General features: G+C 51.7%; 1 protein-coding gene and 1 long non-coding RNA gene across 3 annotated transcripts; both read right to left on the bottom strand.

Moving 5' to 3' along the window:
* Positions 1 to 4,162: 4,162 nt before the first annotated feature.
* LOC112980929 (uncharacterized) lies at positions 4,163 to 12,541 on the bottom strand. Its single transcript, XR_010389769.1, has 2 exons — positions 12,344 to 12,541; positions 4,163 to 7,094 (listed from the first exon to the last, which is right to left on the bottom strand). It is a non-coding gene; the product is annotated as an uncharacterized LOC112980929 (long non-coding RNA).
* A 4,335-nt stretch (positions 12,542 to 16,876) lies between these two features.
* EMX2 (empty spiracles homeobox 2) lies at positions 16,877 to 24,712 on the bottom strand. 2 transcript variants are annotated; one of them, XM_026096172.2, is made up of 4 exons: positions 24,609 to 24,712; positions 23,324 to 23,813; positions 21,033 to 21,217; positions 16,877 to 18,229 (listed from the first exon to the last, which is right to left on the bottom strand). In XM_026096172.2, exons 2-4 carry the CDS (start codon positions 23,712 to 23,714, stop codon positions 18,062 to 18,064), a joined length of 744 nt encoding a protein of 247 aa, XP_025951957.1. In that variant the 5' UTR covers positions 23,715 to 23,813; positions 24,609 to 24,712; the 3' UTR covers positions 16,877 to 18,061. The 2 variants fall into 2 exon arrangements, with proteins under 2 accessions (XP_025951957.1, XP_025951958.1); XM_026096173.2 differs by having other exon boundaries at positions 24,557 to 24,641.
* Between the last annotated feature and the right edge of the window lie 142 nt (positions 24,713 to 24,854).

Here is a 24,854-nt window from a genome sequence, read left to right as displayed (position 1 = left end):
TCAGCCAAGTCAGTAGCGGTCACAGATGCTTTCCTAAGCTGACCACAGCTTGTATCTCAACCCTGTTCTACAGTAATTTGGCTGTGTAATCACTGCAATCTCATACAACTGTATAATTTCCTCTAGAGAGATAATAATAATAATAATAGTAATAATAATATAACTTTTACTGTTGTTGAGCTTTTTTACTGCTATTAATTACTTGCCCAATCAGTCCTTTGACCTTTCCAAGGAGATGGCAAACAATATTGGCAAGTACAAAATCGTTGTTTTGTTTGAATAGAGTCATATGCCTCCTAAAGCCACTATCGAGACCACCAAGATGTTCCAGAGAGGACATGCTCAATAACTATCAGATGATCATGACTAATTGGTTCACGAAGTGAAGTTAGTGGTCTAGAAGTGAAAGGGTGTTTTTTCTGGTTTTTTGGTTTTTTTGCTTTTTAAACTGAGCACCAATCCTCAGGGCCAGAATTATCCCATTTTTATCTCTCCATCAAGCCATTTTTATCTCTCCATCAAGCTGTGGTTTTACTGGTTCATCAAGATGGCTTAAAATTCTTTTCCGTGGTCCTTTGAGACTAAAGGCCTCTTTGTTCTCTAGTATTTTCCTCTCCTTGGTATATTTTAGGATGATTCTCTAGCTCTGTTTTGTTAAACCTAATTGGATAGGACCTTAATTGGGCTGACTACATCAAATGTCATGTTTTCCTCTTCTCTGACCAGTATTGTACCCATTTCCAGGAGCTATTCTTTTAGACAAACTGTTTCTTAAGAAGTATAAATGTTTGGGAAATAAATTAACTTCAAATGTGATTAACCACTCACCCATGAGTGATTTAAGCATGATTTGCCTATTTTCCCATGCTTTGTCACTGGTACCAGTTAAAGGAAGACTAAAAACAAAATAGATTAAATGTTTTTGCAACATAGCATCAAGGGCTGTAATTTTGTCCATTCGCATAATTCAAACAAGATCAGACTAAGTGAATACTTGGAAGGGACCCATTACAAATTCACAGGAAACCTAAGTATTTCAAGAACGGATGGTGTCTGTGCAAGATGGGCAGTTAGTGCTGAAGTGATGCCACAGTGTGGTTTTCAGAGAAAATTATAAAAAATTAATCAGTTTGGTTAGATCTGGTCAAAATAAGGGTACATTTTGATCATATGCTTTATATTTTTGATTTAAAAAGTAAAATTCATGACTGCAAAATATCTTTTCAAACAACTTCTAAGGGAAAAAATGGTCCTTTCCAATCACTGAATGTTATTCACATATTTTCTTTTTTATTAGCTCTTCTTTAGACTAAAATTGAAAACTAATTTCTTGATCCCATGATACTTTTCAATGTATTAAATATACAACTGATGAAATGTGCACCATGAATTAATTATCCAGTGAAAAAAGTCTGGTTTTCTGTTTGTGAATTGTCACAGCAGAATGTGACTTCTACAAATAAGGAAGCTTACAAGTCTTAAGATTTTGCTCATATACCATGCTAACAAGGAAAGACAAAAAAAACCCTCCTTTGATATAAAGTTTAAAAGAGGCTGTAACTAGGGCTGTAAAACCTCCAGACCTTTCTGATGATGTTCAAAGCCCACAGTGACCCAGGGACACAGTCCACCTTCTGTGCTGGGGACAGTACCAAAGCCAGCAGTTTTCCATGACCGCTTAAGCCTGGAGAGAGTTGGTAGGCCTGCAGGGCTGTGTTCAATTAGTGTTGGAGCAAGACGGAGAGAGAACTGTAAGCTCCTTCTCTTGTCCAACAGACTCATCAAATCAAATATGTTACATTCGTTGCATTGGAGTCCTGGTGAGTTATTACGTCATCCAGAAAGAAAAATATTCACATTTGGTTCATCCAGATGCAAACCCAAGAGCTTATTAGTGAAATTCTGTTTGAAGACATCGAGGCACATTCAGTTACATCTTCTAATATTAGCCCAGTTGCATATAATATGTATTCAGCCTTCAGATACTCCATTTAAATGCCTTTTCACTGCTCAGAAAACACGAATTGTTCTGTAAGGACTAATTAAATATAAAATTGAGCTTTTTTTCCCCAACACAATTCTTAAATACGTCTGCAGATAAGCCCATTGCCATGTAAACTGCATATGAAACATGAGTTTTTATTCAGGGCGAAATCCTGGCCCCAATGAAATCAATGGGAGTTTTGCCATTGACTTCAGTGGGGCCAAGATTTCTCCCTTGATGCACATAATATATTTTTCCTGACATTTAGTATGATGAAACTGTCCTGGTTCTGATTAGCCCAGCATATAAATAGTATCAGTCAACTAGAGCAAAATTCAAATCAAACCCCAGGCATCTTTGCCGATGCTGCTTTGTTTCTGATTGCTGTGTACTAGTGAAGAAACCCAAATGGCTATTTGGAGTCAAGGACCTCATCTCAATCATCTTCTGTGGATTTGCATTTAACCATAAATCAACGCACGGGCAGCAAAGGGTTAGTAATCATGGAGGCATCTATTCATGTGTCTTGTGACATACAATTTTCCAGCGTGAATTCTTCATTAAAAGAACCCTTGATGTCTCACAGCTTGTTACCAAATTGGGCCTTGACTCTTAATATAATTTAGATGTGTTTAAAATATGCTTCTCAGAAACGCTGCCTAAACATTTATGAAAACTATATACAATAATATTAGGAAGAAATCTGCTGGCTGTTTTGACACGTTTTATTTTTTAATATCCTATGAATGAGCATATGAATTTATTTTAACCTGTTGCTTTATATTTGAATCAACAGTACTGTAGGAAGAGTGCAACATGGCTTGTCTTCTGGGACCATTTGATAAATTGCTTGCACATTGCATAGCAGAGAAAAATATTTCTAATCATTCCCTAAAATTTGGATTCATTTTTTAAATAAAAGAAAAAAATAATAATTTAGGGATGGTGTCATCAGAAAGCAAAAATAATGGAGAGACAGTGGCAGAAATGAGCAGACATTGAACCTAAAAGGGTTCATTAAAATCATGTAATTTACTTTACAGAGTTAAGCCGTAGTTTCTAGACCTGAATTACATAGTTTCCCTGACCCACACGGTACCAGCCATAGCATGCCTTCCGGACAGTTTCAGCACTGATGGGAACTAGTCAGGCAGGGAGAAACTTGCAATGCAGAAGTTAGAAAGCAGTGGCACTATACCACTACACTGCTTTCCTGCCTTGCCTTTTCTCCCCTCTGGCTGTCTCTTATCACTGCTATTTCATTATCTGGCTCTGTAGCAGATGTGGGGCTATGATATTTGTGACAGACATGATAGAAAATATGGACCTGTTATTTGCCTGCCATTCAGGCAAAACTCCCCCTGGCATCTATGAGCCCTTAAATAGTACAGTCTGTTGCAAGTGGAATTGTTTATTGTGTTCAGTCAGAGCCGGCTAAAGCCAGCTCTCACTACTGACTCAACTACACGAAAGAACTCACCCTCCTGTCATCCCACACTGTAATGTTCACTGGGCCCAGTTCTGTTTCCACTTAAGTGCTGGAATAAATGGAGTCAACACAGCTCCACCATCTCATTTTTCTGAAACCCAGCACTCTTGAAAGAAAACTAGAGTGCCTGGAAGATGGAGACATTACAAGCAGCAGGTCAGGCACAAAGCTGATATGAAAGGCAATATAATTTACAAGGCCATGTGAACAAAGGATAGTGAAGTCTGAGTGCCCAGGACCTGCTTTACTGCAACTTGCCCTTCTAAAAAAACAAGGGAAAAAAAAAACATGGAGCAGTTCTGAGTGAATGTTGGTAACAGTATTTGGCCTCCAGTGGGCCAAAGAGATATACTGTTCCCACACTGTCTTGCTTTTTGCACTGCAGTAGTATCCAAGCATAGCCCTTCACAGTAGCATTGTCCCCAGACAGCAGCTGGAATTAGGATTTACAGGTATTGTTGGAATTCACATGGCTTTATACATTCTCTTTGCAACCTTATTCACACATTCCACTTGGGAATGCGGCATGTAGCAGGTTGTGTTCTTGTTTTAGCAGTTAAAATTCATCTGGTATCTCTTTCTTGCTAAGTGCAGGTAGATACACACTCTTGAGTGAATAGGATATGCTCCACTTGTGAAGTGTAGAAGCAGGTCAATAGACAACTTTCAAAAGGAACCATTTAGGATAATTAAGCAGCACATACACACCAGCAAGAGTTTATTTTGTATTGGAAGGCATGTGGTTAGGGAAACAATAGCAGTTTTTTCCCTGGAGAATGTTAATTAAGTTGAACACCCTGGAAAACTGAACTATTCTTACCACAAATCTATAAATCAAACTGTTCTGTTTGCTTAATATAATGCTTTGCTATTCTAGTCACACTGAAGTGGGCCAGCTGCACAATGCCAAGATATTTCCATGATGAGCACATTAGAAACACTGATATACTGTAGATCTTACGGATGTAAGGCCAAACCCGTATCTCATTTACACCAGAATAGCTAAGATCAAAATCTAGCCCATGCTGTTCAGATTAGCACATAAATAACATGAAAGGTTTGTGAGTGCTCTAGCAGATGCATTATATACTTGTTGTATGTACTGCAAAAGTCCCTGACAGTTTCGGTAATGGACCAGGACTTTGCTGTGCTAGGTGCTGTAGAAAAACAAAGCAAAAAGATTTGTCTTTCTGTTACACCAAACTAGCTTGAAAATACCTGTGAGAAGTCAGTCATCTGCTCTACTTGCCCTGCCTGAATGAGGGAGCTACACATTCTGCCCAAGGGTACCAGAGGGCATGGATAAGCAGGGTGGTCTGCTTGGTTCCCTCTTCTTAGGGAGTAAAGGGGGCTGTGGCTCTTCTCAGCATGAGGTATTCTAACTCAGAAGCTCATTTTCCCATCTTTAATGACCAGGGGCCAAATTTTCAGCTGGCATAAACCAAATTTCTCAGCTAGACTCAGGCTGGCAACTAGGGATTTTGCCAACTCAGTAGCAATAGTTGAGGGCACCACTCCCAGCAAAGTTCTGCACTATAGTGGGACTTCAGCTGTCATTCAAATCTATATCACACCCCGGGTCAAATTACACTGCGCACACTGGGCTAGTATTGAAATTCTCCTGTCCGCGGTGTTCTGGGTCTGATCCAGAACCTGGTAAAGTATTTTCTTGTTTGCTCGTATGGGTTTTGACTCAGGTACCCGGGGAAAAGCCCTGCCATTCTTGTTACACGGTTGTCCTTCTTTGGAAGAAAGGTCATTCTAGTTCCAAATCTGACAACTTGCTTTCTACATCCTCCCAGGTGCTAAATAAAGTTAAAAAAATAAAATAAAATAAAATAAAATAAAATAAAATAAAATAAAATAAAATGGAGATAGAATAAGTAAAAGATCAGAAAGCTAAGTTTCTGAAAGGAGTTTTACACATGCTGAGGAAATGAATCTAATATCAGGTTGTGTGTTATGCAAAAGCAATGTACGTGAGTGAGCAAGTGTGCCTCCCACTGTGGCAAGCTTTAAGAATAGTCACATATAGAAAAACAAAGGAGCCACACCAATCTTCACATGGGTAAATCACTGTTCGTACAAGTCAGCAGTGGATCAGTATCTCTGGAAGAGGTTCTCCTTAAATGGAAATGGTCCAAGAGATGCATAATTGTTAACGGTCTTTGAGGTATTCAGAAGATTTTCTGGGCCATGTATGGATCATAGAGTCTGTTCAGTCAGCAGCACAAAAATAAAGTGATCTAGAGTCAAATAGCAATAGGAATGTAGAATCCGGAGGGCATATTTGTGTCCTAGTGCTGCCTGCGCAGCTTACACTCAGCAGCGGTGTGTCTGCTGTGCTGTTAGCCGAAAGGGTTCTGACTGCGAGACCAGCTGCATGGCATCCCAGCAGTGAATGTAAGGGCTTCTGACACCAGTCAGGTCACAAGACACCTTCATTTATCAGAATGTGTAAGTCCTGTTTACTGAAAAATAAAAAAAGGCAACTTCTTTCAGCGGTCTCAACATGACAAGTAAAAGCTTTACCTCAATTTCTGCATCCATTTCCAAACAAAGGTTGCTCACTGCCTTTCAATCATTCCTCCTCCCTGGGACAGAAGTGAAAAGATTTCTGAAGTTTGACCTGATGGCTCCATTCAGAAGAGCAATCTTTTCTTGGATCGATAGCTTTGTGGTGACAATGGATACGTAGGAAAAGATAGGATAGTGTTTTGTGTCACCCTAAAGAACAAAGAAAATGTGCCAGTATGTAACAAGGGCTGTAAATCTGTGCACAGCTCTTTCCCATTTTGCCGATCAGCATTGAGCATGTAGATCTACCAGTCCTTAACATGTATCCCAAACGTACTACATACACCTGTTGGAATAGTTTAGCTGCTACCAGATTGCAGTTATTTCTTGTTTAAAAATGCAGTTCTTCACCATTAGTGACGTAAAATAGTGTTGTTAGACAAAAACAGGAACTTTCCAAACATGTAATCTAGCCTTTTTTAGAGAGTTCTTTTTAAGTTGTTCGTGTATTACTGTTTTGGGCTTTCTCAAAAGATTCTCAGAATTATGTTATATTAGCATTTTTGAACATTTTTGCTGTTTAGTTATATGTGGCAATTATAGAAGCAATGAAACCCATTTGTGTAATTTATTCATTGACTGGACTTGAATCCAAGTGTGTTCTAAGTAGCTCTTTCTGCGTGCATGTGTGAAAGAGAGTAAATAGCTCATCAGCAAGGAAAAAGTCATATACTTACCTGTTTGTAAATATTTATAAATAGAAAATATCCTGAATCTCCCATGTGTGGCCCAGCAACCATTTTTAAAATGGTGACTATTTCTGTTGAGTAAGAGCCACTGCTCTGAGCGTTAAATCTATGGCAAGATTATCTTCAGTGAAGTTTCCTGATTTGCTTAAAAAATGAAGGAAGGCTGGAAAGCTATAATAAGATAAAGCAAACTTAAACACACTTTCTATCCCCTTCTCAGTGCTGAAAAATATATCATGGTGGCTGTAGTTCTGTGAGCCTCATCTGATTTCCACTTCCTGCAAAATGATTTTAGTTTGAGGGCAGTCATGGTTTCTGCGCTGCACTCTTCAAAACACTGCTGATTCCAAGTCACCTGTTTAAAAAAAGAAAGAAAGAAAGAAAAGGTCTGGTTTCCTTTAAACTGTCCAAGGGCCTATCTCTTCTTTCAGACACAAAGTAACCTTGTGAAGGAATTGTTTTTCAACAGTTGGTTTCAGCCTCTTGAAGTTTCCTTTTTCACACCTCCAGCCCCTGTGAATGTTTGGTAAAGGATCCAAGCGTTGTACAAAGCCTTCCACCCAAACAGTCCCTGCCTGTGTAAGCTGAGCGGGAACTCCTTCGACATTTTATTATGAATGAAGGAAAGAAGTCTGTGATAGCCAAGTTTCTGGAGGCACTGGAGGGGTGAAGGCCTACGTGTACCTCTGAAACTTTCCAATCACACAGTGTTTTCTAAAGCTCCCTGGCTGGGAAGTGCAAAGGTAGAGATGCTGAACACTGTTCCCTGCTCCACAGAGACCCTCTGGTTCTTCCTTCCAACACTCTGGTGCCAAATCTTACATGATCCAAATGAAGGGGGGGGATAAAAAAAGAAACTGTGCGAACAAATTAAACCACGGATAATAAATTACCCTCAGCAAATGGAGTAACACTCTGATTGAACGGAGACAGGGTCCCGTCCCCCCCCCCCCCCCCGAAACCTTTCTCCCTTGTCAAGTTGAACATTGACAAGTTGACCAGGTCTGAGATAAGTCAAAGACTTTTTCTCCACTCTGCAGCCTTTCCCCTGCCCCCCCCTCCTGGCGGAGTGCTGGTGGCAACAGATTAACAAGTCACCGGACTGGGTCTGAGAATTGCTGCCAATTACCTTGTCTCTGCTTGTTGCCCTGCAGTCTAATGGCATCATTTAACATGCCCTTCTCTCCCAACACCCCAGCTGGTGACACCCAATAAAAAGCGTGATTGATAGAAAAGTCTGCGTGTGTACGTGGAGGGGAGAACTCATCATTCCGGAGGCATTTCCCACCCCTTTCCCCTTTCCTTTATCTTCTTCCCATCCCGGATGGTATGACCAGGAACCTCCTCAGACAGCTTGCTGGGGGGGTTAAGCTCTGCTGACATCCAGCCGGCTCGTCTGGGAGGAGGGAAGAGGCAGGGTCGATCCCGCCCCGGGAAAGCGGCATCGACCCAGCGCCTCCCTCCCGCACCGGCTGCGAGCCGCTGAGTTTAGCCTCTGCCTTTCCCCCTCAGACAGCAATTACGGCGAGAAACATCTGAATCAACACAGCATCATTTACTTAAAGAATTGACAGCCCTTCCACTTGAACTGGTTTAAATTAGTCGACGCCACATTCTTTTCCTCCTGTGTGTTTTGTTTTCTGCTTTTTTCTTTTAAATAGGAATATATAATTGCAGTAATTCACCCAGCTGAATGCGAAATAGCTCCGGGGTGGGGGGGCAGAGAAAGAAGAAGGCTTGGCTGGAAAGTCCGGCAGAGGCAGCAACGCCCCGCGGGCAGCGCGCTCCCCACCGCCTCTCTTCCCACCTTCCGCGGGAGGGCGCGGAGGGCTCCGCCGGCCTCACCTGGGGACGGGAGCAGCGGCGGGGCCGCCTCCGGCCCAGCCCGTGCGGCCGCTGGACTGAAGGCTGCCCGCGGAAGGGGCTCCAGGTGGGAGCCCGGTCCCGGCTCCCCGCCCGCACCGGCGCTGGCCCGGCCGGGGCAGGAGCCGGGAGGCAGCGATGGCTCCGGCCCTGCTGGTGACGAGATCTGCAGTATTTCCAAATCCTGGCTTCCTCGCAGGGACTCCCCTTCCGGACATGTGCATATGGAAAAGCAGGGACGTTAAAATCAAATTTCATACATGCACAGAGACAGAGACCTTCGTTTGCACCAGGGATGATTAAAAGAAACAGCTGAGGAAACCTCCTGTATAAACATGTCATGATGCAGTCCCTTGAAGGTACAAGAGCCCTTCCTAATTAAACTGGTGTAAACGTTGCTTTTTACTCCTTTTTCATTTAAGTCATGGGAAGGAAGGGGAGGCAGCTCCTGTTCTACCCCCGCATCCGAAAACGGACCCATCCCGCGGGATGGCGGCGACGAGGAAGGGGAACCCGACCCGGGTCGCAGGTCCCCGAGCTCTCGGTGCGTTCGCGGGGCTGGGCGCAGCGTCTGGCTCAGGGCGGGTCGCCCAGGGAGGGACGATGGCTGCGACCGGCCCTTGCCGCAAGGGGCAAAGCTTCCAGGAGAGGCAGAGGCAAAGGCCGGCAGCAGCCGAGGCGAGCTCAGGGCATCTCCGCCCTGCTCCGGCATCCGCCGGCCCCCATTTCCTACCGGCAGCTCAGGGGCAGCCCCCGGGCCCGGAGCCTTGTGCCTCCCCGCGCCAGCAAGGCGCTTCCCCGCCCCCGTTTCCGGCGGGGCTGCCCCCGAGCAAGCGCCTCTGCCCGCCGCCGGGAAGGGCCGCTCCGCGGCGGGGGAAGCCGAGCCCCTCGCCCGGCGGCCGCGGGGGACGGCCCTTGCGGGACACCCGGCGCGGAGCCGCCGGGCAACTTTGATCTGCAGCTGCACCGGTTTCCATGGCAATGCGCGGGTGGCACGGGAGGGAGTCCCCGGCACGGAGGGGCGGCGGGGCAGCCCCCGCGCCGCAGCTGCCGGCGGGCTGCATCCGCACCCCACGGCAAGGCGGGGGTTACCCTGGGCAACCCCCACTTCCCTTCCTCCCTTCCTCCCTCCTTCCCGCCTGCCTGCCTTCCCGAGCCCGGTTTGCAGCAGGATCAGGCCCCTGGGCTGCGAGGCGAGGGAAATGTTCACCGGAGTGAGCAAAGACCCCGCGCCCTTCAGGCCGCTGGCGGAGACACCGACGCGGCTTCCCTAGGGAAGGGGCCATCTCCAGGCTGGCCCGTCTGCGGAGCTCGGCGCTGTACAGGCGAAACCGCCCCAGCTGCCTGCCCCAAGAACTCCGAGCTCTGCGGAGCCGGGATCGTTTGGCTGGGACTTGGTCTCAGAGAAAACTGACCAAAAAAGCCGCCCCCCAGCCTTTCAGGACTTTGCCACAATGGTGGAAAGAAAGCAGATTTCCAAAAGCCCTTGACTCTCCCAAAGGCAAAGTGGCCTAAATTTCCCAGCCCGTCGGATGTTGAACTCATGACCCTTCTCTATACTCCCTATGACAGTTTCCCTGTGACATTTTCACTAACTGCCACACGGTAATCTCGAGTTGTCCTTCCACACATACCATTCCCCTCCTTCCTTCTTCCTTTCTTTGTCTTTCTTCTTTCCTTTCTATCTTTCTCTCCCTTCTTTCCTTCCTTCTTTCCTTTCTTTTTTCTTTCGTTCTTTTTCTTTCCTCTTTTCCTCTTTTTCTCTTTCTCGCCTTCTTTTTCCTTCTTTCTTTTTCTTTCCTTCTCTCTCCTTTCTTTCCTTCTCTCTTTCTCTTTCTTTGAGATTTTAGTAGCTGTTATAGCGTAGATCTGTCTTCCTACTATTTTGCATTCGCGGTGAATTAAAATAAAACAACATTATTCTTATGAAAAGACCTTTTCACGTTTTACTTGGATAGCCGTTGCCCTTCCAAATCCAGTCTTCCTTGTTCGTTTCTCCTTCAAAACTCTGAAGAGGGAATTTGACAGCCCACGGAAAAGTAGGCACGGTTCGGACCTACAGACCATTTCAAAAAGGCAGCCAACGTGTTTGCTGGGACAAGGAGGGTGACACTTGAGATAGCTCGCTGAAATAGGCTTTATAGTCAGATCTGGATCCTAGACATCCCATCATCGCAAGCATCTCGTCTCGACCACGCATAAGCCAAATAAAATAGCCGTGATTGGGTGGATTATAAATGAGATCCCAGAAGAGTTTATCTGGGAATATCGCACTCTCGCAGCCCACAAGCATGCACTTTCTACCCTGCCGCTGATACCAACTTGCTGATCTAAAGATAAAACAACAGTCGTGCCTGTGCTCTCCCTGTATTCGCCCTGTCCGGCCTTATGTAGAAAGTCAGGACTTCACACATTCTGTGAACATAGCAAAACCACAAAAAGATTGTTTAAATATTGATAAAGCCATGAATGAAACCCACAAAAGCAAGGGAATTCAGCAACTTTTTACTACTTTGAGGGTTGGATCAGCTGCTGTTTCCAGACGTTCAGGGTTTGACAGCTGAGTTGCTACATCTTATCTAAATAGTTTGTTTGGGGCCAGATCACCAGCACTCATTCAGTCAACACTTTCGCTCAGGGACAGAAATTGTTTTGAATTCCTCCAGCTGCTGCTGCTGCTGCTTCTTCTTTTCTTTTTCCCAGCATTATTATATATAGACCTCCCCCCCCAAAAAAAGGCGGGTAAAAACGAGAACCGTCGATCTCTTGGATTGTTTCTTTCCTGCCTCGGATTCGCTGAGACTTTCCAGAGGTTCGTGTGTCAGACGGGAGAAGATGCTTTCCAGAGGGAAAGCGGAGCAGGGAAAGAAGAAGCGACCAGTGTGTCCTCTCCGTTTTAAGACGCCTAGTTTTAAACGGCTAGTCCCAAGAAGAGGTTGGAGACGGGCCGTGGTTTCTCCCTGGGGCCGTGGGTCGGATTTCTGCCAGCCTTCAAGTCCCAAACGAATGTTTTCAGGCAGCGCAGCAGGCAGAGAGATTCTCTGCGAAATATGTGCCCTTCTCCGCTCCTAGTTTATGGCCAGGTTGTAAACGCCTGACGGAGATTTACGCACACACAAACGGCTAATTAAGAAAACATTAAGGGTCCAGCTTAAACCAACAAAGCCGGGAAGTTCCGAGTGAGGTCTCGGGCTCGGTGCCTGCTTGCCACGCAGACCTGCGAGACCCTCTGCTCCTCAGCCTGGAGCCACGACTCCCTCCACCCCCGCCACAAGTTGGGACCGCCGGAGTTTCTGACCTCCGCCTTCAAGTCCTTCATCCTCTCTCTCCTCTTTCTGGGCTGCTTTTTCCCTCTCTTTCCCTTGTAAGGCGAATCGGCGCCAAATGACCAAAGGGGCTCCCGGAGGGCAGAAAACCTTCCTCGCTCCCGCCCCCCCCGGCCCCCCCCCCCCCCCCCCCGCCCCGCCAGCTCTCGCCACCCGCCCTGCTCTCCGGCCGAAATGCAGCCGAGACGCGGTGGTTTTGGAGCACCTGCCCCAGGATCAAAAAGAAAACAGCCACCCCGGGAGGATGTCATCGGATCTACGCCTGGCGCGGGGGGGGGAGAGGGTCTCTGGTGCCCCGTTTCTGCCTTCGGAAAGTTTAACTTGGCCGGTGAGGCCGAGTGCACCCGCAGCCCCGGCGCTGAGGCTCGCTGCCTTTGCCTGGTCCCCGCGGGGCGGAGGGCGACGGCGTTTGTACCTGTCCGGGAAAGCCGGCTCGTTCTCCCACCTCCCGGGGACGGCGGCAGCGTGAGGAGAGGGGATTGCGCGCCTGAGAGCTAGGCTGCTTTCCCCACCTACTACCTTTGCCTAGGAGCCTGGCTGCTGCTCATTATTTCATTGTCCCAGGAAAAAATCCAGTCGGTTTTTCTGTCGGTCCAGCCGTAGGGAAGGGAGCAGGATTAATACGAGGGGCGACGTGCAGAGCATTGGTGGAAAAGTGGACTTTGTTTTAAGACATCAAAAAGGAAAGGCATAAAAGGATGGACACTACCTTCCAGTACACTTTGCTTAGCTGGTGACAAAAACTCCGGGCATGCACTGAATGCGTAATTACCACCAGCTGAAAATTCCCTATCTAATTTGATATTTGGTGCTCAGCAGAAGCTAGCCTTCGTAAATAATATACAAAGTAAGAAACCTAATCCAGCAGGCTAGAATGTTTAATTCATCATTATGCGAGCTAATTGGAAGGTGATTATATGGTAATTGCTCATTAGTGGTGTATATTTATCGCTGTACCTTATGTCAAGGCCATGGGAATTGTGTAGAGTCTGTTCTCTCATTTCAAGGATCAGTTTCAGAAGCAGGAGCAAAGCGGGCTAGATCAAGTTCTTCCTGACGTCAGGTCCAGCCGCGTGCAGCGCGGAGCCGGGCTATAAATGCTCGCCGGGCGACCCCGGCCCGGCCGGGGCTCCGGGCGCAGCGCGCGGGGAGCGGCGGCGGCGGCGGCCCGGCAGCGGGGGGAGCGCGGCTCCCGCCTGCGAGGCGGCCGCGGGGCCGGGCAGCGCGGGGGTGCGCCGGGTACCCCGCTGCCCCCCGCCCGCCCTCGCGCCCAGCGGCGGCCCGGGCTCGATCCCAGGGCCGGAGGAGCGGAGGGAGGAGAGGCGGCTTCGCACGCTGCCGGGCCGCGGAAGCCACCGGCGAGCAGGGCTGAGGCCCGGCCGGAGGAGCGGTGCCGGCCGCCCCGCGGGCTGCGGCGGGGGCAGCTCTGGGCCCCCGCGGGCTGCGGCGGGGGCAGCTCTGGGCCCCCTCGGGCTGCGGCTGCGGCTCTCCCCGGGGCCAGGCAGGCGGGGGCTGCCCGCGGCCGGGCTCGCTCGCGGCTGCCAGGGCGCCTTCCCCGCGACTCCCGCAACAGGCGCTAATTGCAAAAGGCCAATTAAAAGCGAGCGAGGGAAGATGATTAACGGCCCTTTCGCTTTCAAGTGAGGACCGCGGCCTGGGCTTCCCCGGCTCAGACTGTCTCATCAGGGGAAGGGATGGCAAGGAGCGAGGTTACGACTCGGGGTCAGTAGGTTCTCTAAACTCCCACTTCCACCTCACAGCGGGACCCTTTGGAGGAGTAAATCAATTGCTATATTAGCTCCGAGCAGTTATGAACCACTGATGGATAAGGGAGCAGGGGTTAGGAAGATCGTGTTTATCAGGGAATCAGATCTGGACGGAGCTGCCCTGGCTTTGCCTATTTCCTACGAGCCAGGCAGATAAGCTGTTTGCTAATTAGGGGGAACTGCTAATTTCCGCCAAGCCCTCCAAAGTAACAGCGCGATCCATCAAAGGCGGGGGAGGTAAATAAACAGCGCTTCGAAGCAAAACAAAGAGAGGACTCCAAAGCCTCTGCCTTCGCCCTGGTAGCGGGTCGAGTGGCAGCGACAGGGGTGCGCGGGTGTCTGCTTGCAGTGGGGCGCAGGGGGCAAAGCAGCAGCGTTCACAGCCGGTGGGATGTGGACACGGAAGGGCTGGCAGCCGCCGGCTTTGCTCGGAGGGAAAGAGTTAAAAATGCAGGGCGGGAGGGGACAGATCTCGCAGACGGAGCAAAGCGGGGAGTGAGCTCCGCGGAGCCAGCCGAGCCGTGTGGAGATCAGGATCTGGCGCTTTCCGCCTCTCCCCTGGCCATCCGCACGGGACGGGCCGGCCGCATCGCCGCAGGCGGCGGCCGGGCCCCGGCGGGGCGGGCGGCCGCCAGCGGGAGCCCCGGGCTCTGGCGGCCGCCGCTCTGCAACGAGGCGCCTGGGAAGGGCCGGGCCGGGGGGCAGCCGGCAGGGGAACGGGGTGGCGGGGAGACGCCGGGGGGACCGGCCGCCCGGCCCCAGCGCCCGCGCGTCGCCCCCGCGGAGGTCGTGAGGCCCCGCGCAGCGCGGCCGCCGCCCGGAGCGGGCCGAGGGCAGCGCGGGGCGGGCGGGGCTCTGCGGCTGTGCCGGCGCTCCGCAGCGCTGCGCGGCCCGCTCGCTGCACCTGGCCGCATCCCGCAGGGGCCCCGGGGCAGCGGGTTTCCGAGGTGCCCCCCGTCCTTCCGGAGGGGCCGCGGAGGGCAGCCAGGCCGTGATCGGACGCGCTCCGAGCAGTCACGGACGTTTCCTTCGAAGCGGCAGTGAAAGTCCGCGCGGACCTGCAGTTCGCCATCCGAAATGGACCCTCCCTCCCCCACCCCTCTCTGCTATTTAATATAAAATGTATTTTTAAACACCCGCTCGCACAGCATCTCGCCAATATTTATATTTCCACGTTGCCTGGCATCCACTGTCCCACATTAGACTCCCTCTCTCTCCCTCTCTCTAATCCTGCCACTTTAAATAGATGAATTAATAAAGCAAATGAGGGTCTAATAAGCTGACTGTCCTGCCTATTGAGGCAGGGGGAGAGAGACTAGAAAGTGCGCCAAATTTGTTTGCAGTGGATCAAGGCTAGCCGCCTTTGCTTCACTTTCTTTATCTTAATTCCGACTTGAAAAGATATAATTATCTAGTTTGAACAGAGCTGCTATCAAATCCTTCTCTAGGCAAGGCAGGGGAGAGCTGGAGTGGATTGCAGTGTTCTGAGCCGCTTGGTGCAGCCGGAGATAGGGAGTAATGAAGTTGTGGAGTCCTGAGATACAAAGGGCATTAACCTCATTAGCATGAAACCTTTTCTTCTAACCATTGTGGGACCCTTTCAGACTCCTAATCCCCCCTATTTTCAAAGCTTGGTTTGTAATAAAGCTTTTAGGGGTTTTTTTCAAAGCTAATGGCATTCTCTGAAGATTTTATTGCTGTTACGCTACATAGGACGCTTAATTTTTTTCCCTCTCTCCCTCTCTTTCCTCGCGCTTTAAAAAAAAAGGGGGGGGGAGTATATGGTTCCTGCAGAAATAAGCCTTTTATCAAGATGGGAAACAATTTCTAGAAAGGCCCAAGTCTGCTGTTCAGCGACGATCCGTTTAATGTTTGCCTATTTGCATGGGTTTGAAGTGGAGCGCAAGCTAACTTAGGCGAGTTAAGGTGAAATGTGCGCCCTGATTCGTTTCAAGATCTGCACAATCAGCTGTTTAAGCAGGGGGGAAATGTAACGAGAAGTTTACCTTGGGAATAGCTCTGCTAAATAATTAGCCGAGGTTTAAATGGAAGGGACTGCATTGCGACATGCGTCCTACTCCTGCCTGGGCCTCTCTCATATTTGTAGCAGTAATGAATGGAAAGTCACCAGGATTGTATAAGGAGCAATGTTAAAAAAATAATAAAATCAGAGGGCTTTTAAAAAAAATTTACATAGTACCCGATAGAGCCAACACGTGCACAGAATGTCTAATCTTAACTTTTCAAGGCAGGATGTTTAACAAAGCTCGTATTTTCGCCGTGCATTGTAACTTCGCCTTATCACAGTGTAAAGGGTAGTCAGATTGTCCTAAATTATGTCCAACTAGCCCCCCTGGATCCACGGATTAAGAGATTAAAGGAGACCACTGGGCAATGCCTCCTCTTTCCCCTTCATATTCCTGGTATGATAATTGCCTAAACTGATTTGCACTTTCACAAAAGCTTGCAGGATTCTTTGTAGCTCGAACAGAGCAGACGAGGTTTCTCTATCAATGGAAATAAAACTGATTAATGCAGTCTATCAGGCTAAGGAGCAAATGAAGCATGAAAAAACAACTGTGTACCCCCAGAAAACCAGCTAGTTTCCTCAAGGACCCATAGCAACTTTTTTCCCCTTCTTTAATGTCAGAGCTTCCCGCTGTACCCAGCCAGGATCGCTCCCTTTAGTGGCAGGGAGAGCAGCTGAGGTGCAATGTTTGCTTCTCAGGAACTGCTCCTCATGGTAACGACCGGGGTGCGGGAGCGGAACTGAAAAGAAAGGAAAAATCCTCCCCGCAAAATAAAATACATATTTTTGAAAAGGAATTCCCCGTTGTACCACCACTTTCCCTTTCAGCGGACTGCGGCTGCTGAAGACCAAATTGTTTAACCCTCCTATTACAAGTCGGTTTGCACTTCAGGTTGTAACCAGGGAAGGGGTTGGGTTTGTTTTGGTGCTTTTTTAAGGTATTTATTTACAGCAAGTGGGTCTCTGCGGCTTATTTTTAGAGGTCTATTTACAAGAGAGTGAATTCATTAAGAAAATGCGCCTACGCCTCAGGAATGCGCTGCGTGGTCAGGAGAGCGCAGGCTCCGACCGCACAAAATTAGCAGCTAAAAATACGGGGAAAATGATCAATTTCCGAGAAATTTGGGGGAGGGGGAAAATATATTGCTTAACATTTTAGGGCATATTGATAAATCTTTATTGACAAAATATTGACAATGACATACTTCTTGGAAGTATATAGTGTGTTAGAATTCTAACAAATTAAACACAAAACACAAAAATATTTACATTCTGGTATAGAAGACATGAAGGAAACATTTGTCACTTTTTTAGTAGCTCTATAATCTCGGAATAATATAAGGTCAGTGCTTGAAAATTGCCCCAATGAAAATGGCCATTAGGAAAAAAAAATTAATCCGCGATTTTAAGTCCCTTTTTTCTGCATCCTCCCAGCTTGGGAGGTATCCCCACCGCCAAACCTGGTCGCTGGGTTTGCGCTTTATTTATTTTTAAAAATAATCATAATCCGGTTTCGCAATGGGGATTAATTGGGGGGGGTAATAGATTAGATTAGATTTTTCTTTTTGGCAGCAGAAATCATGACCAGCCCCAATCCCCCCCCACCCCGTCCCTCCCCTGCCCCACCGTGTTTGCCCATCCGGAAGGAACACTATGCTTTGTTACTGCTACTTCATTTAGCTTTCACAAACACTTTGACGCCAGAAGTTATCATAAAATGTTTACAGACTGCACATTTCTCGTAAAATAAAATTAAAAAGCACACAGAACCTGTCTTAAAGGGAAAAATTACAATTCATTTTTGTTTTTAGGAACCAGGGTAATTTTTTTCCTTTTTTTTCCTTTTTTTTCTTTTTTTTTCTTTTTTGCTCAGACGGCTTTACACATGCAATTCAAGTTTCGGAAACAGGTGTGGGTTTTGGCTGTTTATGGAAATTTTTCTTTTAAAGACGGAAAAAACTGTGAAGTGCAAAATGTCCTGTAAGTCGGATTTTTTTTTTTATTTTTTCTTTTAAAGATTTTTTTTAAGTTTTTAAAATTTTTAGACGAAATGTTTTTAAAAGTGGACTGCGAGAAACGGAATACCTGTCAATCACCTCGTCTCGGTGGTTTGTCTTTGATTGACAGATCCCTTTTGCCAGAGTTGTGCCAGCAGTGCCACAGTTTGGACCTCTCGCAGTCTCGCCCTCGCTCGCTCTCAGCTGCCCTCCTAGCCGGGAATCGCGTTTTGTCGAAGATCTCGGTGTCCCTTCCCCGTACCGCCACGTTGGTGTGTGTGAGCCTTTAACACTTTCTCTCGGGGGGCTGGCTGGCTTGAAAAGTCCCAAAGTGCCACTTCTTAATCGTCCGACGTGACGTCGATTTCTTCTGGACTGGCCTGTTTGGTGGCGATTCTCCACCGGTTAATATGATGAGTCCCTTTCTTCTTCTGTTGCGAGTCTGAGCCTTCCTCTTCCAGCTTTTGCCGCTTGAACTTTGTCCTTCTGTTCTGAAACCATACTTTTACCTGCGGGCGAAAGGCACCGGCCGTTAGTCCGCCGCCTGCCCGGCCGCGGCTGCTGCCCGGCGCCCGCTGCGCGGGCCGGGCCCGGGGCTCCCGCGCTGCCTGCGCCCTGCCCGGCCTGGCGGGACGGAGCGGCCCGGCCCGGCGCTCTCCGAGCGGCCGCCGGCCGCGCCTGCCCGGCATCTGCAGAGCAGCCCCCGCACGCAGGTATGCGCGGCTCTGTGTCGCCGTGCGTGCGTGCGGGCAGCTGCGGGGGTCACGCAGGTGCGTGGGTACAGCCCCACACTCCGCAGACGTGCTGGACGTGCGGGTGTCTGCGCAGGCACCCACGCAGACCCCGACGGGGTGAGCGGGCGCGCATCCGTACGCGCGGAAACCCGGGCACTCGCTGCCTCCCGTGCACAGCCCTGGCGCCGGGGCCCGTGGGAGCACGGACCCGCCGCGTGTGCGTGAGGACGGGTTTCCTGTACACTGCCCGCACGTTACTCCAAGTAGCTCACGGAGGGAAAACAAGGGGTCGAGTCCAGGTGAACAACTTTCAAAATCCAACCACTGCCGTCGAGGAAGCGGCGGGCGGGGGGAGCCACCAGGACGGCTATTGCTACCCGCTCCCGCCGAAGTGTCCCGCAGCCTCCAGCTCCTGGAGAGTGCTCCGGGAGCGCTGCAGGAGAGGCCGAGCCGCCCCGTCGCTCGGCGGCCCCGGCCCCCAAACAGGCGCCCGAGCACAGCGAGGGCCTCGGCGCTTGTAACGGGGCGGCGGGATAGAGGCGGGGAGGTGGCGGGGCGAGAGCTTTTCCTTTCGGAAAATAGAGGAAAATGAAACAAAAAGTGCCAACATTAAAACTTCCGGCGCTACCCGGAGCGGCTCCTCCGGACTCGCCGTCCAGGAGCAATCGTATTAAGGCGAAACCTGTAAGAGCCGTCATAAATGCCGCTGTGAATTTGCTCAGAGCCGAATAAATCTGACTTAACCATCCGGCAGCTGACTTCAGCGCTTTAATTACAGATAGTATTGATCTGGGAGCTATCTGCAGGGCTGGCCACACTCCTTGTAGCGGCCAAAGGTAAACATTTTTTTTTAAGCAGTTTAGACTCTGGTTCTGTCTGAAAGTGCCTGATAAAGGCCCCAGCAAGGGGGGAAAGGGAACTGGAGCATTTTAATAAGCTGGTTTAACCCGCTTCGCTGCCTCTGCAGAACAGAGACCTGCCTGGCCGGACACACATCTCGGCTGCATTTTCATATTCTCCAAAAGTCCCCCATTAAAAAGCTGAGCGGGGAACAAGGGGTGAGTTTAATTTGCTTTTAGTTTGCTAATTGAAGGGGAGGACGGTTCATTTCTGCACGCTGATCTCCCAAAAGGGAGCTCATTTGTAGGGGACTGGGGGTTTGACATCCGGACAAAAGACCCCAACCAGCTTCGGAATCAAGCAGCACAAAGACCACCTTAAATACAGCTTTCCAGTGGAAATAAGCCTGTGACCGGTCCCTTGTTCGGAGAACCTCATAAAAGTGGCGATCCCTTTTTATTGTTTTGTTAGGGAGACATTTTAAAACAAAAGCTCCAACCTCTTTATTACTTCCCCCACGAAAAGGAGTTTTAAAAAAAAAGTGTTACAACTTAATCCGCCCGGAGAACGCTCTGTTTACGGGGAACTTTGAACTAGGCTGCGGCTGGGTATTTTGGTTTTTTTAAGTACAGTGCCACATACTGTAGCAAAGACAATCCCCATCCGGAGCCCTCTTTCTACCAGTCTCCCGGAAAGGGACAAAACAGAAACCCAGCGCAACAACAACAACAACAACAAACCCAAGCCCCGGCGTCCCTTCCGGCGGGGAGAAAACCGCGTGAAAAACGCCCTTGCCGCCGGCCCGCGGCGCGGCGCGGCGCCCGGGGCTCCCTGCCGTCGGGGCAGCGCGGGCCGCCGCCGCCGCTCCGCCGCCCCGAGGGCTCTTCGGCGGGAGCCCGCGGCCGCGCCCAGCCGCGCGCGGCCGCCGCCGCCGGGGTCCCTGCGCCGCCGCCGGGGGCCGTCGGAGACCCGCGGCCGGGAGAGCGGAGCAGACACGCGGGAGAGCCCCTGTCCCTCCGAACCGACAACCGAAATGGTCTCCGGTGAACTCCTGGACCGCAGCCAGCCAAAGGGGGGAGCGCGGGGGACTCCTTGCTGCTAATCATTTCGTTGGTTTTATTTTTAACCTTTATGCCATCATGAACCGGCTCCTTATTTCGCGGCTGCCGCACTCGGGGCTGGAAATGAGTGAAAAATCATCCGATAAACTCTCTTTCTGCCCCGGCATCAGAAGGGTTTTCCTTCCCGCTTTTGTTCTAGTGCCCCCCCACGCCCGCACTCCCTGTTTCTCAGACTGCTTCCCGGAGGGGCACCAGTCCCGCGGAAAACCGGCCGGGAGCTCCTCTCGGCTGCAGATGGGAGCTGTCGCTGCCGCCCGCCCGGGCCGGCGCGGGGCTCGCGCTGGGCCTCGCCTCTGCTGGGCTCTGCCCCGGGCGGCCGAGACCGCCCCGGAGCGCCGGGGCCCCTGCGCCCGGCCGAGGCCCTGCCGCCCTCCGACAAAGGCGCTCGCTCCCGCAAACGGGAGAGCGTTTTGTGCTAACCAGGCACGTGGAGAGCCACGCGAGGGGGACGCTGCACTCCACGCCGTTGCATTAGATCTAGAGGCCTAAATTGGCAGAGCATTTGCCGGTGTTTTCAGCCGCACCTCCGGGCCGGCCGGCTGGTTTTGCGAAGGTGCGTCCAAGCACTTTCGCTTTAACCCCCGGCCGCAGATGCCCGCTCCGAGCTCTCCCCTTACCTGAGTTTCCGTGAGGCTGAGGCTGTGCGCCAGCTGTTTTCTCTCTGCTCCTACTACATAATGGTTCTTCTCGAAGGCATGTTCCAGTCTCAGTAATTGGGATGGGGAGAAAGCTGTACGGATCCGTTTGGGTTTCCTGGCCAGTGCATTGTGCAATAGGAAGCTCTCTGGGCTGGTTTCATTCCCTGGGCAACAGGGAAAAACAGAGGTTAGCAAAACACGTTCCCCCAAACCCGCTCGAGAGGACTTATTTTCTTTATTTTCTCACATCATTACCCGCAGGAGAAAATCTACTTGTTATTTTCAGAAAGCGCCTTTCTCTAGTTGTCCCTCGAGAAATAGATGGAGAGAAGATGCAGGGGAAGGAGAGGACTCCAGAACATCTGGGAGAAAATAAAATACTAAAACACAACCTAGGGAGTGCTTTAAAAAAAAAAAGAAGTTAAAGAATTGGCCAGAGTCCGGCTGCGGAGTCTGCGGCTTCAGGCTGCAGCAGTGCTCCTTTCCCTTACCCACCGTCATCCTCAACTCTTCCCTCGTTTGTTTGCTTATTTATTTCGTCCTGGCGCTGCGATCGGGGCTGAACTGCGCGGCGCGGTCCCGGCCGAGCCCCCGCCTCCGCGGCCGGCCGCGGCGCTTCGGGAGCGGCCAGCCAGCGCCTGCCCAGCTGCAGCCCGCTCCCTCCAGCCTCACCGCGCTTCCCTCGCCCAGATCTGCCGCCGGCGGCTTTTTCTCCTCTCTCCTTCCCGTTTCGCCGGTGTTTTCCCCGGCGCCGGGTTTCCCCGGCGAAGCGGCGCTCGGCGCCTCCGGCCGCTGCCCCACGCGCCGGCCGGGGGGGCGCGGGGAACCGCGGGAACCAGCACCCGAGCGTGGGGCGGCCGCGGGGGGAAACCCGAGCCGCCGCTTGGCAGCGGCGGGGAGCGGGGGCAGCAGCCGGGGGCTTTTTTGCGGGGCTCTGCCTCCAGGACGGCGCTCGGCAACTTCGCTGGGTCGCTCCTTACAAGGCGGCGAACACGCCGAGGGTCTCTCTCCGTAAGTGCATTAAAAATCGTTGCAGGAGGAGGGTGTGTTTGAAATCAGGCTGTGGCTCAACACCAGGACATTTCCGCCTTTCATCTACCGCTCTTTACCAATCGCCTGATGACTGTGACAAATAATTTGGTGAGCGAAACCTGTAATTTTATTCTGAGAGGGTAATAATCCATTTTGTATTTCTGTCTGCCTTGCTTCGGAGAGAGTCTCTCCTTTTCCAACCCGGGTGCAACGGCTCGGCTGCAGGAAGCTGGGAAATTACATACTGCAGGTGGTTTGTTTTCGTTCGGAAATAATAAATAAAAATACCGAAAGAGGTAGACGGATCCCTTCGGGCAGGAGCTGGTGTTTTTTTTGTGTAACGAAAGAGGTAGAAATTGGACCCATTAGAGGAGAAACCAGCTCACCCTTCGGAGAAGGCGCTGCCGGTTGCAAAGGGTTAAACGAGGGGGATTTTATTGATTGTGCGCCATTGGATTTGGTTATTTCCCTCAGCCAGTTATTAATCACTTGGCAGCTCGGAGGCTCTCCCCGCCTGCCCGGTCCCTCCACACCGAATCGCCCTCTCTCCGCTCGGCTTCGCTCTCCCCCGCAGCCCCAGCTCCTCGGGCTGCTCCTGCGCTGGGATTTTTTCTCCCTTCCCTGGGATTCGTTTCATTTCTCTGCGTCCCCGTTAATAAGGGGGGAGGACGGGTTTTGCGCGGCGGGCGGCTGTGCCCGGCTGAGAGCGGCGCCGCGGCGGGGGCTCCCCGCGGCCGCGGCCCCGGCCGCCTTCCCGGGGAACACAGCCTGGCCGCCCCTCCGCTCGCCCCTCTGCAGGGCGCTTTCCTTCGCGGCCCTGCCGTTGCTTTTCACCCACCAGAACAAAAATATGCACCCCGGCGTGCCCCTGGCTTTAATCCCCGTTCCTTCAGAGGGAACAAACCCAGAAGTCACAGCCGGCCTTGCCTTCCTGCCTGCTCCCCTCCTCCAAGGGAAAGAAAAAAGAAGGGAAAATTTCAAAAGAGGAAGAAGAAGAAGAAAGCCGAGGCCAGACCCCTCGGCCCTGGCAGCTCCCGGACTCCGGCGGCGGGGGAAGGCGCACACAAAAGCCCCTCCGGCAAGCCGAGCCCCGAGCTCCGGGCCGACCCCCCCGGCCCGGGCAGCCACCAGCCGCCGCCCGGGCAGCGTCGTGCCCAGCCGCGGGGACGCGCCGCGGGCAGCCCGCCTGGGCTGGGGGACGGCGCGGGGAGACGGGGGAAGAGAAAAGTTGCACGTACCTTGAAACCTGTGGCCCAGATACCGGTACCGGTGTATTAGCCAGGGGTAGAAGGTGGAGGGGTCCCTCTGCTGCGAGGCGAAGAGCGGGTGCGTGGAGTGCGAGGCCGGCAGGGGGTGGGCGGCCAGGGCGTGGGGAGGGGGCACGGGATGGACCGGCACGGCCGGGTTAGGCGGGTGGGAGACGGCCTCCGCAAAGACCAAGTCCGGGTTGGAGTAGACTCCCCTGCCGGTGGAGTGGAAGCCGTTGAGGAAAGGGTTCATCGGGCTGGAATTGGCATAGCTCAGCGCCGCCGGCCGGATAGGATCCTCGGAGCGAGACGCGGGCAAGGGGCTGTCTTTGGCCACCAGCGACTCGATGGTGAAACACCGCTTGGGTGTGGGCTGAAACATGCTGCCGCGGCGAGAGTCCCCGACCAAATCTCTGCCTGGCTCGCTGGTGCGCGGGAGGCGATCCGGGGAAGTTTGCAGCAGGGAGTGACTTGAGGAGGGCTAGATACACACATAAATAGACAGGGGCTGGAGGAGAGGAGGCAGCGGCAGCCAGCGGTACCCAAAAGGGAGACACACACGCACCACGCACACACACAAAAAAAGTTGCTGGGAGAAGTTTCCCTCCTGCGAGGAAAAGGCGGTCGCCCCCCACCTCCCTCCCTAAGTCCAAAGACAATCCATGGATGTGATCGGCCCCTTCACGAGTTGTGCAAACGATTTGTTAGTTCATGAGCCTAATTAGTGCTGGGATCACATAAACAGCTTCCTCTGAAGCCTGGTAAATGGCTTGATGATTGGTCGCTATTACTCGCCTTGAGGTGGAAGGGGGAGACTCTTTAAAGTGCGTCAGAGGGGAGGCGAGCGCCGGGCAGCGCCATCGGGAGGGATGGAGCCGCGGCGCGGCGCGGAACGGAGTGCGGCCGGAGCGCGCCGCCGGCGGGGGGAGCGCGGCGCCCCGCAGCCTCGCCCGCGCGCCCCCGCGCAGCGCCCGCGCCGCCGCCCTCCCCGCCCCTCGCCTGCCCTCCCGCCGCCGGCCGCGGGCGCACAAGGTAGGGGGGCGGCGAGGCAGGGGCCGGGGCCGGGGCCGGGGCCACCCCTGGGCGCCGGGGGCGGGCGGCGCGGGGCGGGGGGGAGCTGCTGCGGCCCTGCGCTCGTCGCTGGGTGAAGTCGGCGCGCCTCTGCCAGCGCGACGGCCCCGCCGCCTGCCGCCTCTCGGGCCCTCTCCGCCCGGGTGAGGTTACCTTGGTCGGCAAGAAGCCCGGCAGCCCCGGGCGTCCCGGAGAGATGCCCCACCTGGAAAAGGTTTCCTCCCAGTGAGGGAACGTGTTTCCCTCCTCCTCCAAACTTGTGTGCTTTTTGCTTCACTCCTTGGCACTCCTGGCACCGTGCGGTGCTCGAAACAAAGCAGAGAGCGGTTGCATTATGCGAAGCCGGGACACGCTGGGCTCTTGCGAACGGGACAGGGGAGCAAGTCTCCAGTTCCAGCCTTGTCCGTATTTTCGCGATTACCTTTGGGTCCGGGAATGATTTTAGGGCTGA

The sequence above is a fragment of the Dromaius novaehollandiae genome, chromosome 6 (assembly GCF_036370855.1).
Source record: "Dromaius novaehollandiae isolate bDroNov1 chromosome 6, bDroNov1.hap1, whole genome shotgun sequence".
Taxonomy (NCBI): domain Eukaryota; kingdom Metazoa; phylum Chordata; class Aves; order Casuariiformes; family Dromaiidae; genus Dromaius; species Dromaius novaehollandiae.
The sequence above is the reverse complement of the archived record's forward strand: the minus strand, read 5'-3'. Positions and strand labels throughout refer to the sequence as shown.

Coding starts and splice junctions, on each gene's coding strand:
- EMX2 (XM_026096172.2), bottom strand. CDS start 23,714: ATGTTTCAGCCCACACCCAAGCGGTGTTTCACCATCGAGTCGCTGGTG. Junction 21,218..23,323: donor TCTGGGCCACAGGTTTCAAG/GTACGTGCAACT, acceptor CCTGTTGCCCAG/GGAATGAAACCAGCCCAGAG. Junction 18,230..21,032: donor TCAGCCTCACGGAAACTCAG/GTAAGGGGAGAG, acceptor TTTCGCCCGCAG/GTAAAAGTATGGTTTCAGAA.